Source organism: Podarcis vaucheri (genome assembly GCF_965113315.1).
Source record: "Podarcis vaucheri genome assembly, chromosome: 1".
In the NCBI taxonomy this organism is placed as follows: Eukaryota; Metazoa; Chordata; class Lepidosauria; order Squamata; family Lacertidae; genus Podarcis; species Podarcis vaucheri.
The window spans coordinates 33,959,393-33,977,410 of NC_138759.1; the positions used below are offsets into that span (position 1 = coordinate 33,959,393).

An 18,018-nucleotide genomic window follows, 5' to 3' on the forward strand; every position below is an offset into this window, starting at 1 on the left:
TGAGTCATTTCATATCCTCAGGCAATTTGTCTGCTCTATGTGATGAAATGCAAGAACACGACATGAAACTTGCATTTAGGCAAAAGGGTTGCCTACTGCCTGAGAATTTGCTGAGGGAAGAGATGAAACAAAGAAACAAAGCTATACCGAATTCTTTGGGAATCTTCTGCCCACAGTTGATGTTCTTGTGAACATATCTGGTACCAATTTGGTACCCTCCAAATGTTTTGGACTACAAGCTACAACACCCATGATCTGTTACCACTGGCTTTGCTTGCTGGGACTGAAAGGAGTTGTAACCCAAAGCATCAGGATAACACCTATTTAGGAAAGCTAGTATTACTGTATTACCCATAAAGAACTGGCACACACATAAAAATGGTATCTGGTGCTGTTGGAGAAATTACTGTTTCCATACCCCAAAGTGCTCAATATATAAAATTAAAAGTTGCAAATATTAATAAAAAGGCAGACCTTTTAAGAATCTGTGGAGGTTCTCTTAATTTCTCACAAACACTTTCTAATATATGAACAGAAATGTATTTCCCTGCTGTTTTCAATGATCTCCTTTTGTATGATGCTTTCCTTGGGAAAACAATGTACTTCATCCCAGCTTTTCTAGATTCTTCAACCAGATTAGTTTCATCTATAGGTTCAGGAGCTGGACTGGATGCAATAGATGCAGATCGTCCGCTAGAGGAGAAAAGACCTTTGGTTTGCTTGAATGTACTTGCCAAAGATATATCAGAATCTTTATCTGAACCAACAAGAACACTTTTGTGTGCGGCAGATTCTCTTTTCTCAAGGCTAAGAGAGCTTTGTGGCTTTGTTGATAAAATGCCAGGCTTTGTAGCTTCCGTATCTACTGAAAGACGTTGTTTTTTCATAACAGTTATCTCTTCCATAGTGGTTCTGAAATTTGCAGAAATCTTCAAAGCAGATTTGTCTCTGAATGATAATTCTGGTGCACTATGAGGTCTTTTAACCAGAACTTCCTGTAAGAAAAACAAATCTCGGTTTGTTTATTTTTAGTTTTTTGGATAACATTCCAAAAGTAGTCAGCAGTATAAAATTGGATTGCTGGGTACTTAGTATGGGTTGTCTCCAACCCAGCACCTTTGCTTCCACAACTGTGTGTGCAGAATTTCTCCTGTCCCCTCCAGCCCCTGTGTGCACTCAAAAGCAGCCCTGGAGCATTGGGGGACCCTTCAGAGCAGCTTGGGGGGGCTGAAGAGGGGGCTGAAGGAGAAGAAACGGAAGTCCCATTGCATTAGTGGAACCCTGCTAAAGGTTACAATCAAGTAACCTCTTGAGAGAGTGAGCAAGAATAAGCCAAGCATGAGCAGGTTAATTCCTCCTCTTGCCTAGGCAAGATAAGATTATGTGACATATCAACATAATCAAGTATCTACCCCAACCCCTCTCACTTTGCCTTAGTTTCGTCTAAGTTCACGTGAGTGTCAGTGGAAAAAACCTAGGAGGTCTAAAAGGAAGGAAACCAAAGAGAAACCTAGTAACATGCACCCCTTTTCTCTGCAGGTTTTCTTTGTAGGCCTGTTCAGAGTAAGTACCCAGTGACCAGTTCCCCTGACTGAGCAGAAAGACATCAGGCAATAATGGCCTAAACTAAGCCAGTTGTGTATGGAAGTGAGAGCTGGACCATGAAGAAGGCTGATCACCGAAGAATTGATGCTTTTGAATTATGGTGCTGGAGGAGACTCTTGAGAGTCCCATGGACTGCAAGAAGATCAAACCTCTCCATTCTGAAGGAAATCAGCCCTCAGTGCCCACTGGAAGGACAGATCCTGAAGCTGAGGTTCCAATACTTTGGCCACCTCATGAGAAGAGAAGACTCCCTGGAAAAGACCCTGATGTTGGGAAAGATGGAGGGCACCAGGAGAAGGGGACGACAGAGGACGAGATGGTTGGACAATGTTCTCGAAGCTACCAGCATGAGTTTGACCAAACTGTGGGAGGCAGTGGAAGACAGAAGTGCCTGGCGTGCTCTGGTCCATGGGGTCACGAAGAGTCAGACATGACTAAAAGACTAACCAACAACAAGAAGCCAGTTGTGACACAATCCAGCACTCCCACCAATGCAACCAGACTGGGCCTGCCTTGCTGCCTCCAGGACCCTCTCCCTCCCAGCAAACCAGAGATTCCATTGCTGGGAGGCCATGTGCACCACAGCACCTTTCCTCATCAACCACTCCTGCTCAAAAAATACCTTACTGAGCAATTTTATATGTATTTACTTTCAAGCAAGTGCCATTGTTTTCAATAGGCCTAAGTATGTTTAGAATTGCATCCTTGATTCTATAGAATCTAATGCTGTCTTCGTTCATTCATAATGAACATGTTTCTATAGCAAGCAGCTCATCCACAGATGCAAAGAATGAGTTTAAAGATTTTCAGTTCTGCTGTATACAGGTTTATTTTTAAGTAAATGCCCACTGTGTTCAATGGGGCTTAGTCTTACTAATCCTACTCCCATGTACCTGGAAGGAAGCACCATTGAATTCAAGGGAACGTGTCTCTAAGCAGACATGTATAGGATTGGACTGTGTGTTTAGGGCTACAGTCTAAATAAATCTTGCAGCACAATCCTAGTCATGTCTACTTGAGAGTAAATCATCACAGCTACTCTGTGTAAATAACTGATATAAAAAGTTTGAATTCTAAAAATCAGAAAGTGCTTTAGTATTTCTTCTCACAAACTGTTTTGAAAAAATTAGGCTACAATACTAACTCAACCTACAGCACCTAGACGTAAACCCACTAAATTCAGTAGGACTCATTTCTGAGTATACATTGTTAGGATTGTGTTGTAAGGCATAATAAAATGAATTTAGAGAGATGTATTTATGTTTTAATTGTTTACCCTTTCTTGTAAACAATCCTGGGGATACAATTGAAGGGTGGTGTAAAAATGCCTGAATTTGAAAAACTGTTGACAACAGTTACACAAGCAACATGATTATTATATTTAGTCTCCCAATTACTTTTAATTAAAAAATGTGAATGTTAGATCTCATTGAAGGGAAACATAAGGAATATCTACCACTGAATCGGAACAGAATTAATTTTTACAGAAGCAACAAAATCTATATGTAAAAACTGGAAATAAAATTATTTGGTTGGCACTCAGAAGAGTTTGGATTTGATATCCCGCCTTTCACTCCCCTTCAGGAGTCTCAAAGCGGCTAACAATCTCCTTTCCCTTCCTCCCCCACAACAAACACTCTGTGGGGTGAGTGGGGCTGAGAGACTTCACAGAAGTGTGACTGGCCCAAGGTCACCCAGCAGCTGCATGTGGAGGAGCGGAGACGCGAACCCGGTTACCCAGATTACGTGACTACCGCTCTTAACCACTACACCACACTGGCTCTCAGTGTCACATAAGTCAAATAAGATTTTATAAAACCAACATACATATTTCTTGCAGATGCAACTCCTTCACAGCAGACTACTTACACATTCTGTGATGTTCTCCTGCAACACAAAGTTTTGGTATCTTGTAAAATGAGACATTACAAGAATAACTGATTATTATCTAACACTAGTACAAAAATTAGGCTGCTTGAATTTTACATTTTTTCAAGCACATTTTTTTCCAGTTCCTAATTTATTGACCACTGCAAAGTTAATTATTGCCAAGAAGGGAGAACTCTACAGTCCCAACATGTAAAGAATGGATAAAAAGAATCTGCCTTATGGCACAGGCAGAGGCTGAAGCCTCAGCACTGCTTGATCTCAGCATTCTTGCTCGCTTAATTGGTTCCAGAGCAGAATAGGAGGGGCTGTTGTCTTAACCCCAACTCTCTCTCTCTCCCTGTCCCCCCTTCACACTTTGTTAAACCCAAATCCCTGCTAGGATGTTTTACTCAAGCTCTATGGAGAGACTTGGAGAGCCCAGCACAGACTCTGCATCAAGAATAGGAAGCAGAGCTAATCTCACACTTTAAGGAGCTCTGCCCTAGCAGAGAATTTTCCATAGTTTAGTCAGGTTCCTTTTAGTATTTGTATTTAGTATTTAGTAATTGGAATTATATATTTTAGATTTTGTTCAGAGAGGTTCCTGCTCTTCAGTTTTCCTTAATAGAGGAGTAAAGTTCAAGCCAGCCCTACCCTCCTACTACTGGGAAAGCAATTACGAAGAATCTTAAATGCCCTGCTTAGTCTACCAGAGAATTAAAGATTAAAATAAATAATTATAATTTTGAGTTAAACTTTAAACAAGAAATTAATATTAAATATGGATGTGATTATTGCAAATAATAATTAAAGCTTTAAGCCACACTCTGGATAAAACTGTTGCTATGAAAAATCTACTATATATTTTGAGAAATCGCTTGTTCACCATGCATTTGGACATCTCTTAAGATACTGCAACCAAATTTTGCATGGTGGTTCCTGCAATTAAGGAGCAGGTTTTCCTCAATGTTTGGATACAATTGGACACCATTTTGAATCAAGATGGCAGCCAGAACCTTTCAAAACAGCACTGTTTTAACCACTGATTTAAAAACTGATTTTTTGTTGTTGTTGTTTCTTTGAATTCCCAAGCAATGCTGGGTATGATACGGCTAATAAATAATAAGTACTAAATAATAAATCTGAAAAAAGTTACAATACCTGTAATGTTTCCCTTTCAGAAACTAAAAGCCCTGGAGAGGAAGCGCTTCTTCTACAGATTTTAAGAGTCTATGAAACAAAGAAAAATATATACAAAAAGTGGGTATTTTTAAAATAGAACAAACGTATTTATTTTCATAACACATTTTTTCTTGGAAAGCTACCCTAGATTCAGATTGTGAGCATGTATGTTGGTTTTACATTAGGAGTATGAAATAAAAATAAATTGAGTTTTATTTACATACTCGTAAATCTGACATAATTATGTACACTGAAGTCTAAAAATTGTGGTGGAAGAGATGCATCTCGGAGCTTTCTTTCTGGTTTAGAAAAGGAAATAATATTTCACATAAACACCTTGCTAAAAAGGAGATATTTGCCACTGGGCAATAGTTGTTTAACATAGGTAAAGGTAAAGGGACCCCTGACCATTAGGTCCAGTCGTGACCGACTCTGGGGTTGCGGCGCTCATCTCGCTTTACTTGCCGAGGAAGCCAGCGTACAGCTTCCAGGTCATGTGGCCAGCATGACTAAACTGCTTCTGGTGAACCAGAGCAGCACACGGAAACGCCGTTTACCTTCCCGCCGGAGCGGTACCTATTTATCTACTTGCACTTTGATGTGCTTTCAAACTGCTAGGTTGGCAGGAGCAGGGACCGAGCAACGGGAGCTCACCCCGTCGCGGGGATTCGAACCGCTGACCTTCGGATCGGCAAGTCCTAGGCTCTGTGGTTTAACCCACAGCGCCACCCGCGTCCCTTTAGTTGATTAACACATCTAGGTCCAAATAGAATCAAGGAAGGCATCCGGATGAGGAGCTTGGGAATTTACCTTCAAATGACAGAATGCCCAGTTGATGAACAAACAAAAAAGTCAGATTTTCTTAATATTTCACAAATATTACTACTTGGATTCTTCATACTTTTCAAGAAATACAGAAAATTAAAGATAGCGTAATTTTGGCAAAAGAGCCTGTCTCAGTTGACAGGCTTCTGTTACAAATCTAAGGCATATCTCAGCTGCAGCAGTCAGCAGGGCAGAGTGTCAGCACTTACCTGACCTGCTATCACTGCTGCTGCAGCTTACAGAAAGGGACAAGGCGATGGGTGTAGTGAGCATAGTGCCAGAACACTGGTGGAACCAATCAGGTGTTTCTGCCTGTGCATTTGCATACTAACCTTATCACTGCCTTTCCCCTCCTCCTTTCATTATACTGCAGCAACAGCAGTGGCAGGTCAGGTAAGTGCTGACACCATGGCACCCACTACTGTTTGTAAGACGGAGAAACAGGGACCTTAATTAACTAGGCCTTGGTTCTTCTGATGACCTGAAAGGAGGAGCTCTGAAGTTAAATACTAGATGGAATTAAGACAGCCCCATGGCACCTTGATGTTTAAGAAGCCACTAAAGAAGTTTTTTATTTAAGACCATTTTCTCTGAAGTGTGCTAATTGTACTTTAGTAAAAAATGTTTGACTAGAATTATAATTTTTTTGTATTTTATGTCATTTTATCTTGTACTGGCCTCAGGCTAGGAAGTAGTTTATAAATCTGTAAAATAAAATAATAAATAAGCAAATGGCAGGTTCTGTCTCAGGCACAGGACGCAGAAGAATGAAAGTTAGGAGATATGGGACATCCAGACTGAAGACTGAAAGAATCTAGTTACCTCTGGGAATCTGAGTATGCCTAAGATTGCTTGGGAAACAGCCAAGGGAATTAACTGGACTGCCCAAGGGCAATAACATTCCTCTTTAAGACTGCTTTAGTGTTCTCGAAGCTGCCAACATGAGTCTGACCAAACAGCGGGAGGCAGTGGAAGACAGGAGTGCCTGGTGTGCTCTGGTCCATGGGGTCACGAAGAGTCGGACACGACTAAACAACTAAACAACAACAAATGTTCTCCTAAGGAAGTACAAAGGCTCCAAGAGTCAAACGAGTACTGAGGGGCCCACGCCCATCTTGGCCCTAAAGAATTACAGTATACGGACTGAGTGTGGTCCTTTCATAACATTGACATTCAATGAAGAAAAGTTGACAAATGCATTCTGATATATTAAGTTTATTCAGTATTTGTATGCTGTTGTTACACATTACTCCCAGTTGAGTGGTGTCCCCTCTAACCAGTTCCCCTGTGATTCCTCAGAATGCCAGAGCACTCTTGCTTCAGAGGACAACCAGTGAGCCCTTTTTTCCCTGAACTCAGGAGCCAGATTCATCGCAGGACCCTCCTATGGGCTTCCCCTACTTTCTTGTGCTCAGGTTCATCCTCTTTTCTTCCGCTATGCTGGTCCCTGTACACAATTAGCATAGGCAGTCCTACTGCTTCTTTCCTCCCCTCAACAAGCTCCTCTTGGCACCCTTGTACTTGACCTCTCAGTACTTTGCCTGCCAGTTATATGAAACATTGAGGCAGAGGGAGTTCCCCTGCTCATTGCCTGCCTATTTTCCTGTTGGAAGAACCAAACACTTTGGAGCTTTTCCTGCAGCCATCTCTTCAGCTGTTCTCTCCTCCATGCCCTACTATTCCCTCTCAGCACTTCTGTTTTATCTCTGTATACTGAGAGAGGCATGCTTTCCCGAAGACTCACTGCTGGAGAAGCTTCCTGCAAATACAAAGGCATGAGCCAATGTCAGGTTCCTCCTCACAAAGCCCTTCCAAGGCAGCTCCCATAGGAAAACAACCCTTTATGAAATATATAAAACCATTATCAGATCAAAAAAGAAAGAAAGAAACTATTACTGCAATACACACAGAAAGCAAATGGTCAAAGTCCTCCTCAAACTCTAATACTTCTTGATCTCGAAGATCACATGAAAAGTCTTCATAAATAACACCATTAATCAGATTGCTCTGGAAAAATAAAAAGGTTTAATGATAACTTTTAACCGGTGGTATAAACCATCATACCAATTTCAGTTTGACTTCATAAATCTCTAGGAAAAGTTAAAACGAAAACATCAAAACTTCATTGGATTTGATACACTGATACATCCACTTTGACACATTGGATTTGGTCCCATTAAACAAGGAATGCACAGCAAGTTGGACAATATGATTTATTTTGGCCAGTAGTGCCTAACATACAAAAAATCTGAACAGTTTGAAATATGGCTGGTGTAGATACTTTCACCCAGGTATTTTAGCTTACTCATACACAAACACAGCTACATAGAGAGGTTTGCACTATAAGACTCCAGAAGGATCATATCCAAACAAAGGAAATATGAATTTCAGCAGTTCTAAGAAAGAACAAGAATGGTTTTGGGCATTCACAACACAGTACAATCCTGCAGGTATTTAAACATTAGCATTCTCTGTTAATTTGATGAAATATTTAAATATTTTGGAGAATGTGCCCCAATTGCATATGGTATGTAATTACTAACTGTAAGTTCATGTTTACATTAATTTAAAATACACCACTCTATATCAAAATAAAACAACTATTTCTATAATTCACACTTTCAGTTATAGATATTGGTAGAGAAACGCTATTATTTAATTTATATTTTATGTAGATAACCGAATGTGATGTTAAATGAAATGCTGTATAGTCTTCAAATATATTAAGAATTTTTACCTCATACTTTGGAAACAAGGTCTCCTTCATAAGAGAGAGAGGAGCGGCGAATTTCTGTGGAGCTGGTGTCCAAAACATTTTGAGAGACCCTGGATGAAATTTAACCTTCACATCAAAAACAATTAACAAAATTAGTATGACTTTAATCCTAGACATGTTTTCTTCTGAATAATTAGATGTTGCTGTGCTGAATTGGTAAACATTTCAAGACAAATCAGGCATTTTGAGACAAAACAGAAGTGAAGGAAACACAAAATATGAAGGGCACTTGTATCACCTGGCAAAAGTTACACATCACATTTGCATGGCAAAACCAGCATTCTCTGGATCAGGGCAAATGAGTGAAATCCTTATTCTAAACATATTACATAAGAGTATGGACTACCTCAATCAGCAGGAAATCTAAATGGAAAGACCCAAGTCCTATGCTTTCATATGCCCAGGATTATATATTAGCAACAGGGGGTGCTTACATCCACAGTTGTATCTTAAAGCTGTCCCACACAGTTACACTTAGAGATTTATTAAACTAGTATCCCCAAAACAGAAAATGCCAGGAGACTCCAAAAATGGCAATGGCTACAGCAAGAGAATGAGATATCATAAAACTCTCTGCATTCAAGGCCCAGTTAAATAAAGAATTTGCATACAATTACCTCACTGTCAGAGATACAAGAAAGAAATAGAAAAATTGACTGAAAGTCAGGGGAGAGGAGTTTCTGTGAAAGAGAAAGAGTCCAGCCTTCAATGTGGTTGGATTACACCATTTGAAAAGGAGATGAGCTTGTCTTGAAAGGAAGCCACTAGGGTTGGTAAGGCAAGTCCTAATATTGTCTATTGAACCTCCTCCTTTCTGTACCTTGAGGAGTGTGTTGTATAAGAACCTGGGAAATGCAGGGCAAAAAACTACCTACTATGCTTTGAATTTTTCTTCCCTATATAAACACCCTCTTTAAAAAAGGAGAAGCAATCTAGAAAGACAATAATTTGTTATATTTCAAAAGATGGGACTTCAGAAAAATAAGTTATCAGAATTACGTATCAAATCTTACTTTTTCTCCTAACAGGGCTAGTTGAGGTTTTTCAACATAAAACTCAGCTACTCTTTGCCATTCAGGCATACTTTCTGGTGACCTTGGAGGGAAAACTTTAACTCCATCTTCCTGACTGCATTTGTATACTTCTGAAATAGGAACGCCTTCATTACAAATTCTGGAAAAAAAAGATTCTCAGTAAGATATTGGAATATTTGTAAAGCACACACACAGAGAGAGTATTTACTCCGTTCAAGTTTTATGCTTTGTTTTGCTTTTAAATAGCACACTCTTGATGGCAAATAATTGCAGGCTATAACCTCAGCAACTACTGGCCAACATAGCTCAAGTAATGATGGATTCACACTGAATTTTATTTCAAAGCAGAACTGGGAGATGGGAGACAGTGGGGAAATGAATAGAAAGACAGTTAAAGAGTAATTGATTTGGAGAAATTGGGGGGGGGGCAGCCGTTTTTTGACTAGCCAGGCCTAACCACAGCAATCATTTTGTAGTGTTGCCTAGGTATCAAGTAGGTTTTGTTAATAGTAAATAGGCTAAATTTCATTGAGATTAGCTCTCTGGGTATTTTTTAAATTAGGTGTTAACCAAAGGGATCTTCTTATCACATAAGTTAAGCATGCCGTGTGAAGTTCTCCTGCCAGTGATCTATCAACAACTTTGATGAATTAGTTTTAGTGTTTTTACTATATAAGAGTTTTAATTGCATTTATATGTTTCAGGTTTCTGTAAACTACCCAGACAGCTATGTTATACATCTGGTATACAAAGAGAATGAATACATAAATAAACAAAATGTAAAAATAGATATTTAAGTCAATTATCATTTTCAACTCAAGAGTACATTCTAACAGTGCCATCTACTGGTGGTTCAAAACTTTCTCACTAGAGAAAAGATGAACACTGCTGGGTTCTGCAATAAAATCTGCCTTCAAAGTCCTGTGGGTAGAAAGCAAGGCTATATATTTAAAATCACCATTCATATATTTATACCTGTGACCACCAAAATATTGTTTTCATTTTAAAAGGGAATGTAATAATGCAAATGAACACCGTTCATTCCACAGAACACTGTTTCAGAGTCTTGTTTAGTCTCTCAGATATTAAAGCATTATCTACACTTGGGTAGTTTCTGATTTCATAAGAGAATAGTGATAATGAATTACTCTAGCAGGGTCTCCAAAATTTAAGCCAGGAAACAATCAGAATTAATTAAACTGCCCACAAAACATTTTGCTGAAGGAATGCCTGTTCACATAAACAAGTCTCCTGAGTCAATAGAATCTCTCACATTCTCATTCCTATGAAAAGACACTGCTTGATAGTGTTTGTTGATTCAGACTAGATGCCATTCAAACAACCCTTGTCATGATAACAAAGGAAAGGGCTTTTCTTGGACCAAAGGGGAAAGGGGGGAAACCTGCCTGACAGCACAGCACAGGGATACCAGAGCACATCTTCAGTTTCTGCCTACCACACACTAAATCACAGGAATAAGTTTCAGGCATTCTAGTCCCTGCTCTGACCTGTCACCCTAACCCACTATTCTAATGTCAGGATGTTAGGACAGCTAACTGCCCTACAAATATTTGAGCTGGATGTGCTTACTGGGCAGAATACATAGAGAAATGGCTATTGGCTTAGAACAGGGGTGAGAACTGGTGAAAGGGAACAAGTTACCTCCTTAAAGTAACAGTGACATTTTAAAGCAATCATTAAACTTAGTCTTGTTTAACATGCAAATAATTCCATTATCTGATATTATCAACAAATTTCAATAAATAATACAGGGAATGACAGTTTTGCACACAACCAAGGCACACACAACTGCTGATATGCATGCTCTTTTCAGCCCCAGAATGGGGCAGGACTGACTTTTGCGTGCCCCACTGATGCGCACAATACCCAGAATGCAACCCCCACACAAACAGGGAGTTGTCGGTATACTTGCCTGGCATTTAAATTTAAGTCCCTTAATTAGTTAAAATAGCTGGGTTTAGGCTAATAGTTGAACATGAATTAATTAAATTAAATGCTAGCAACTGAAGTTTATATTTTATGTCTTGGGTGTTTTTATTTGCACTGTGCTGTTGTTGAATTGGTGTGTTTTACTTTTGTTTACTGTGCATTGTCCTGGGCTCCTTGTGAAGAACAGCAACTTAGAAAGGTTTTTTAATAAATAAATAAATAAAGGGTGGGAATCTTACACCTAGAAATATTGTAACAAAAAGTATCAAGAAGTCATAGCATCATTGAATAATAATAATAATAATAATAATAATAATAATAATAATAATAATAATAATTTATTATTTATACCCCACCCATCTGGCTGGGCCTCCCCAGCCACTCTGGGTGGCCTCCAACAAAATATTAAAATACAATAGTCTGTCAAACATTAAAAGCTTCCCTAAACAGGGCTGCCTGTTTATAAAGAATTATAAAGATTATAAAGAATATAGAAGGACAAGTCATTGAGGAAGTATCAACATGGCTTCTGCAAAGGGAAGCCCTGCCTGACTTACCTTTTAGGATTTTTGACCGTGGCAGTAAGTATGTGGTTAGGGGTGATTCAATATACATTATGTACTTAGACTTGAAAGAGCTATTCAAAGCATTACTATTTTACAATTGTTGGCATCCCGGCCAAGAAGACCACTAGCAGGGCCAATCTGGGCAGGAGGGCCATCTGGGCCAGGGCCTATGGCTCAAAAGGGGGCTCAAATTTAGACACTTGTTAATTTTTTTGCATTTAGTATGTTTCACAACTTGTTTTTATGCACATCAGACCAAAATGTGACACACCTTCTCAACTAGAAAAGGTTAGAAAAGCTATTGTTAAATAAAATGTCTCACTCTATTTTTGTGCCTTGTTTTCGGATATTTTTATTTCAGGTAATTGTTATTCTTCTTATGGTTAGGAGTCTCAAAAGCTGGGCCTCTCCACTGGAACCTCTTTGGCAGGACCACCTTCTCTGAGTTCCGCCACTTCTCAATGGGAGGCTTGCTGGGCCCATTGCACCACCCAAAAAAGAGAGGACACTGAAGCAGGTAAAGCCTTCCAGAAGAAGAGGGCAGGTGAGCAAATCAGAGGCCAGAGCAATCCTCACTTGCTCATTGTTTGCTGCCAAAAGATATGCCCCCTGCAGTTGGTCCAGGACTGAAAGGCCAGGGATGGGTAGGAACCTCATGCACTGAGCACCAGCTGTGCTGGGAAAAGGCAGCAGGAGCCACTGGCGGAGGAAGAGGGGGGCGGGGGGAGCGCACTGCCCCCAGCAGCACAATCCCGGTGGGGTGCCATCGCAGCTGCCCCCCCGCCCGCACTGGGTGCCACGCCCCCACAGGCGGCACGCCATGCCCCTGGGACATGCGGCAGCCACGCACCTGCCTGCTCTCTGCCCCCCGGTGCCGGAGCATGAAGCTCCACCACTGGCAGGAGCCACAAAAACTCAGTGTGTGCCACAGGAAGGAGGGACACAAATCTGTAGATTTCTGTTATTCCTGGAATGCAAATAAAGTTGTGCAATTTGGTTCTTCCACCAGAAAAAAATATTCACTGTTACATAGAACTGCATCATAGTGCTCACTCGGCAACACAAAAACATTGCACAAAGTATTTTCTAATCATACCTTTCTCTTGCCATAAATTCATCATAAGCAGGAGTGGATGGTAAGAATTGCTCTGAGAGGTCACTGCAAAGATTAACTGGTGGTAATAAAACATGATGACCCCTTTTGTCTATAGTATGGTGTATTCTTGAAGCAAGCTGCAGATGAACGGGCAATACACATCTTGGGCAAGCCTCACAAAGAAGGTGAATAAGTGGGTGATCCACATCTCTAGAAAGAAAATAAAAATCATTACCATTTGATGCATGTAGATATTAATTTTAAAGTTACTGAGTCTGGACCTGTATGTTTCTGTCTGGAACCTGTTAAGCTGATTGGGGCTGTCTGCTCTGCTCCTCTCCAAATAACTTTAAAAGCTCATGCCTTGGAAGTGGTGCAAGCATTCTGGCTCAAGCTGAAGGGCAAAAGCCAAAGGGTGCTTGTTCTGTGGCTCTTTGCCTCTGGCTTGTGCCCTCTTTGAAGAGGGAGGGAGAGGAGGGGAAGGGAGAGAGAACACAGTGCACTCCTCCCAAGGGAATGTGGAAATGAATTATCTTAAATATCACACATGGTGAATAGTCACTGTACTGGGGGGTAGAGGTCTTCTATGGAACCTGTTGGCCCACCCCTCTATAAACAAAACGGCAGTGATCATTTTCTTTCTTTGAGGGTGAAAGAGAAGGCAAGACCAAAAACTATGACAGATCTTGCTACACTGGCTAAAGAAGCCCCTTCCCAGAGGAGCAGTGTTCAAGCAGCTGTTTTTGATGTTTTGAATTAAACTACAATGGAACAGTACAGAATGTATGTAATGAAGGTGAGAAAAAGTGTTGCAAAGTTATGGGTTAGTGTTTCTGCACATGGTAGTCTGTACTGCAAAAATTCTTAAACAATTAGATTTCCATTTTCTTCCACAATACAATTTCCCTGTCACCCTTTTTCAAACATAAAAAGTTACAATTCTGTAGCTCTCAAAAGAAAGCATAACAGACAAGTTTAATTAATCACAGTCATCAATTACAATGTTACCCAGTGTGTTTTGTTAAAAGATTTTGTTTTTAATCTAACTGAGAAAATAACAACTGAACCATAGTTTATTGTGCCCCTTTGCTTGAGCTCCAAAAGAAGATGGAATCATTTGCCGGTAATGGACAAAAATGGAAACACTCCTAACAAAAAACTAAAATATTTAGAACATGTTGCAGGTAAAGGTGTGTGTTTTTACAGCACACACTCTCCTTAAGCACTCTATTTATCATCCTTTGAAAGAGAAGACAAAGAAAAACCAATACTATGTGTGTGGCCTACATTAACCTCACTTAATGCACTCAATAACTTTTTTTCACAAAATCATGCTTTTTCTGCACCATTGATAATCTGACAGTAACTTTTTACTGAAGTAAAATACTCATTGTCTGCTGTCATTATTTGTTTTAATACATAATCTTGCTAACCAAATGAACTTAAAGCAATGTAGATAAGCAATGGCATGCACGGGGTCACTTAAATGCCAATTTGACCGTTTCATAAACTTTGGAATTCTTTTCCCATGAGTCTGCTCTCGGTTACTTAATTGAAAGTAATATCCATTTACAAACTTCAGACTTGCCATAAAAAGGCTCTCTTCCGTGTCCCAGAAACTTTTCAGGGCTTGAATCACAACAAAAGCTAGTAATTAAAGCTTTTTTCCTACACCAATAAAGTAGTGGAGGAGTAACCTGGGGTATTCCAAAACGCATTTGACGCTAAGAAGTTACTATTCCAAAGGGTGCAAAACTGAAAAACAAATGCGAAAATAAATAAATACTGTAAAGGAAATGATGTCAGGCACATCATTCAATTGAAAGGCCAATACCAAACATATTTAATGAATTAAGTTCTGAGGAATGCAACAGAACTTACTGAAATAACGCATGCATACAATTAATAGGGAAGCCATGCACCACGGTCTGCCACAGACAAGACTTATTAAAAGTACCAGGGTCTTTAAGAGGAATACATCTAATTAGTTCATTTCTTTCATCAATTCTATGGATTATAGCATAGCCATTATCTGCACAAGCCTATGTAAGTCTACTCAAAAGTAAGCAGATCTACTCATCAGTAAGTCCCAGTAGGTTAAATGGAGCATATTCTCAGGTAAGTGGGTATAGGAGTGTAACTTAAAGCAGGTATGATTGCAAGGAACTATGTGTACCACTCAGTACATAACATGCAAGATGGTGAGATTTTAAGAAATAAGTGAAAAAGCAGGGTTGTTTCAAACATGTGGTCCATCTGCCTACATTTTTCCACATTCGGGGAGGTTATGTGGAGGACGGAGACAGACCTTGGGGGTGTGGACATTCAGGTGGATGGTTTCCAATGTGACGTACAACAAGATATAAGGCAGCCCTTCCCTATTTATTTATTTATTTATTTATTTTAACTACATGCAAATACCGCTTGATTGTACTAAAACCTCTAAGCAGTTTACAAGAGATAGTAAAATTATCAGTAAAAATAGTTAAACACATTTTAATATAATTTAAATATTTTAATTTTATTAATTAATATATTAAATATTAAAACGTGGCAACATCTACATGTCTGAATAAGCTTGCCTAAACAAATCTGTTTTAAGCAGGTGTCAAAAAGAGTACAGCAAAGACGGCTGCCTGATGTCAATCGGCCAGAAGTTCCAAAGTGTAGGTGCTGCCACACTAAAAGATCTATTTCTAACATGTTTTACAGATGTATACTATTATCAGTTGTGGTGTGCAGGATTATGCAGGAATATAGATTTTCATAATGTATTTTTTTTGGGGGGGGGGGGCTCCAGGGAATATAAGTAAATAAAATGAAAGCTTTATTTCTCGCAACTGTGGAACGAGTATTATGTATCATGTAACACTGCTAGTTCCACAGATCAAAACTGTCAAGTGTGCAGTTATGTGGGCAAGGCAATCCTGCAAGTAAGCCAAGCCATTAAGGGCTTTATATACCAAGAGTAACACCTTGAACTTCACCTAGTAACAAATTGACAACCAATGCAGGTAATCTGAGCGCAGGTGTTATATGCTGACAAGGTCTTATTCCTGGCAGCAACCATGCTACAGCATTCTGCAGTTTCTGGAACAAGCAGAAGGCAAACCCCACATAAAATACATTGCGGTAATCAAATCCCAATTTCTGATTTGATCCTGGAATATCTTGCTTTTCCTTAGGACGTCCCTATTTTCATTGGAGAAATGTTGGGAGGATATGGACCATGGGCCCATCAACTTCAGCCTTGACTAAATTAGGGGTGGGCAGAAAGTAGAGCAGGATCTACTGGTAGATCTCTGCACGATCTGAAGTAGATCAGAAAGGACTGATCATTACCAAACGTTAACCAATGGCAACATAATTACACACACACGCACACACATGATGGAGATAGAGATTGCTGAAATGAACTGGGGGAGAGATAGCCAAGAGTGGATTTGTGAGCAAACTATGAGCAAAGTTAAACTCTGGTACTCAAACCAATTACTGAATTCTTTCATTCTAAGTGTATGAGTTTTGCACCAAATTCCTATTGGTGACTTTAGGGGTTCCAGTAAGAAAAAAAAAGTAGATCTCATAAAGCTGAAGTCTGCCCAGTATTCTGAGACAGACATATTTCCCAGCCCTACTTACAGATGGCAAGGGTTGAACCTGAGACATTTTGCATTCAAACCACTGAGCTATGGCCCTTTCCCTACATTAGGCAATAATTTGCAACAATTACTCTTTGTAATTTAGGATTGAATCTTCTGCACTCTAGAACATTTATGATGTTGTAATGCAGTGAGTGGTTCTTGTGTTGCAACTAACGCTTCTGTCAGTTCTGCTGTGAACTCCTTAGGTAGCCTTCGGCAAACCACTATTCTCCAAGTCTCCTCACCTGAAACATGGAGATGATAATGCAACCTACTATGTAGGTTTGCTTTAAGGTTTACAAAAGCAAATTTATGTGAAACACTTTGAACACTCTGAAGTGCTATATAAATGCATAGTATTATTAATTAGTGCAAAAAAAAAACAATTCCCCTCACCTCCGTTTAAAAATAAACGACAAGGAAAAAGAGACCAAGATTTGTGTGTGCTACTGACAGAATGTAATCTAAAATCAAGCTCAATTGGGCTATAAATCTCTGGAAGGAAAAGAATTTGGCGGCTGTGATAAGAATGCTGCAGAGATTCTGGGTGCTGGAAAGGAGTATTAAATCTTCAGTGTGTTCAAAAACTGCCCACCTTTTCCTAGGCTGAAGGGAAAATGGCGAAGATCTGTGACATGTTTAACTAGTGAGACAGAATGGTTTTTAGCCTGTTCCGAGGCCTGTCGCCTGTACGGAGACATCAAAGCAAGGGACGGAGAGATAAACTTCGAGATTCAGTTCTATCCCAAGCCACAATGGGGAAACAACTGCTGGAAAGTGAAAGAGGCAACACGATATATGGATAGAAGAAATCTCTATGTACATAAGTTTCCACACGCAGGGCAGAATAAAGATAATAATTTGAGTTCCTCACTTGAAGCTTTATAAATTTATATATTATAATATCACGAATGGAAATCATTAATTATGTAGCTGTTGACTATGAGATTATTATTATGACTTAAATGTAACTGACATTAAGATTAGGTAACACAGATTGGAAATGCACCCAAACCACCATGCGGGGAGCCATTTTAACTAAAATGTATTAACTGGAAGTTGATTGGCATTTTGATAATTGTATAATTTGGCAATAAATTGCTATTGTTATAATTTGGCTATAATTGGGGGTATATTGGAAAACTAATAAAAATAAATAAATTAGTGCTAAAAAGGAAATATTTTTAAGCTCACTTGATCTTTGTAGTCCAAGTGGAAAGCAGAGATACGGGATGCTGTTCATCAATATCTTCTAAATCCTCCTGAATTTTAAATGGTTTAGCCTTTGGAATTGATTTGCCTTTTATTTCCAGCTCTATGTCTGAGGACAGAGACTTCTATACAGGGATAAAATTCAACGGTAAAGTCAAGAACATTAAAAAAGAATGGCTAAAGTAAACTTTCAGCAGCCTCACAGTTGGGTTATTTGTTCAGATGTGCAGTAATATTCCTACCCCTTTTTTAAAAAATTCCT

General features: G+C 39.4%; 1 protein-coding gene across 1 annotated transcript in view; it reads right to left on the reverse strand.

Moving 5' to 3' along the window:
- TTC6 (tetratricopeptide repeat domain 6) overlaps window positions 1–18,018 on the reverse strand; it is a 61,995-nt gene that overhangs the window by 32,505 nt on the left and 11,472 nt on the right. Inside the window, exons 8-15 of the mRNA XM_082213402.1 lie at window positions 17,739–17,881; window positions 12,904–13,113; window positions 9,271–9,430; window positions 8,219–8,323; window positions 7,390–7,488; window positions 4,636–4,704; window positions 3,475–3,492; window positions 475–995 (exon numbers count right to left, since the gene is read on the reverse strand). Of these exons, the coding sequence (XP_082069528.1) occupies window positions 475–995; window positions 3,475–3,492; window positions 4,636–4,704; window positions 7,390–7,488; window positions 8,219–8,323; window positions 9,271–9,430; window positions 12,904–13,113; window positions 17,739–17,881 (1,325 nt within the window). The remainder of the gene's footprint in view (window positions 1–474; window positions 996–3,474; window positions 3,493–4,635; window positions 4,705–7,389; window positions 7,489–8,218; window positions 8,324–9,270; window positions 9,431–12,903; window positions 13,114–17,738; window positions 17,882–18,018) is intronic.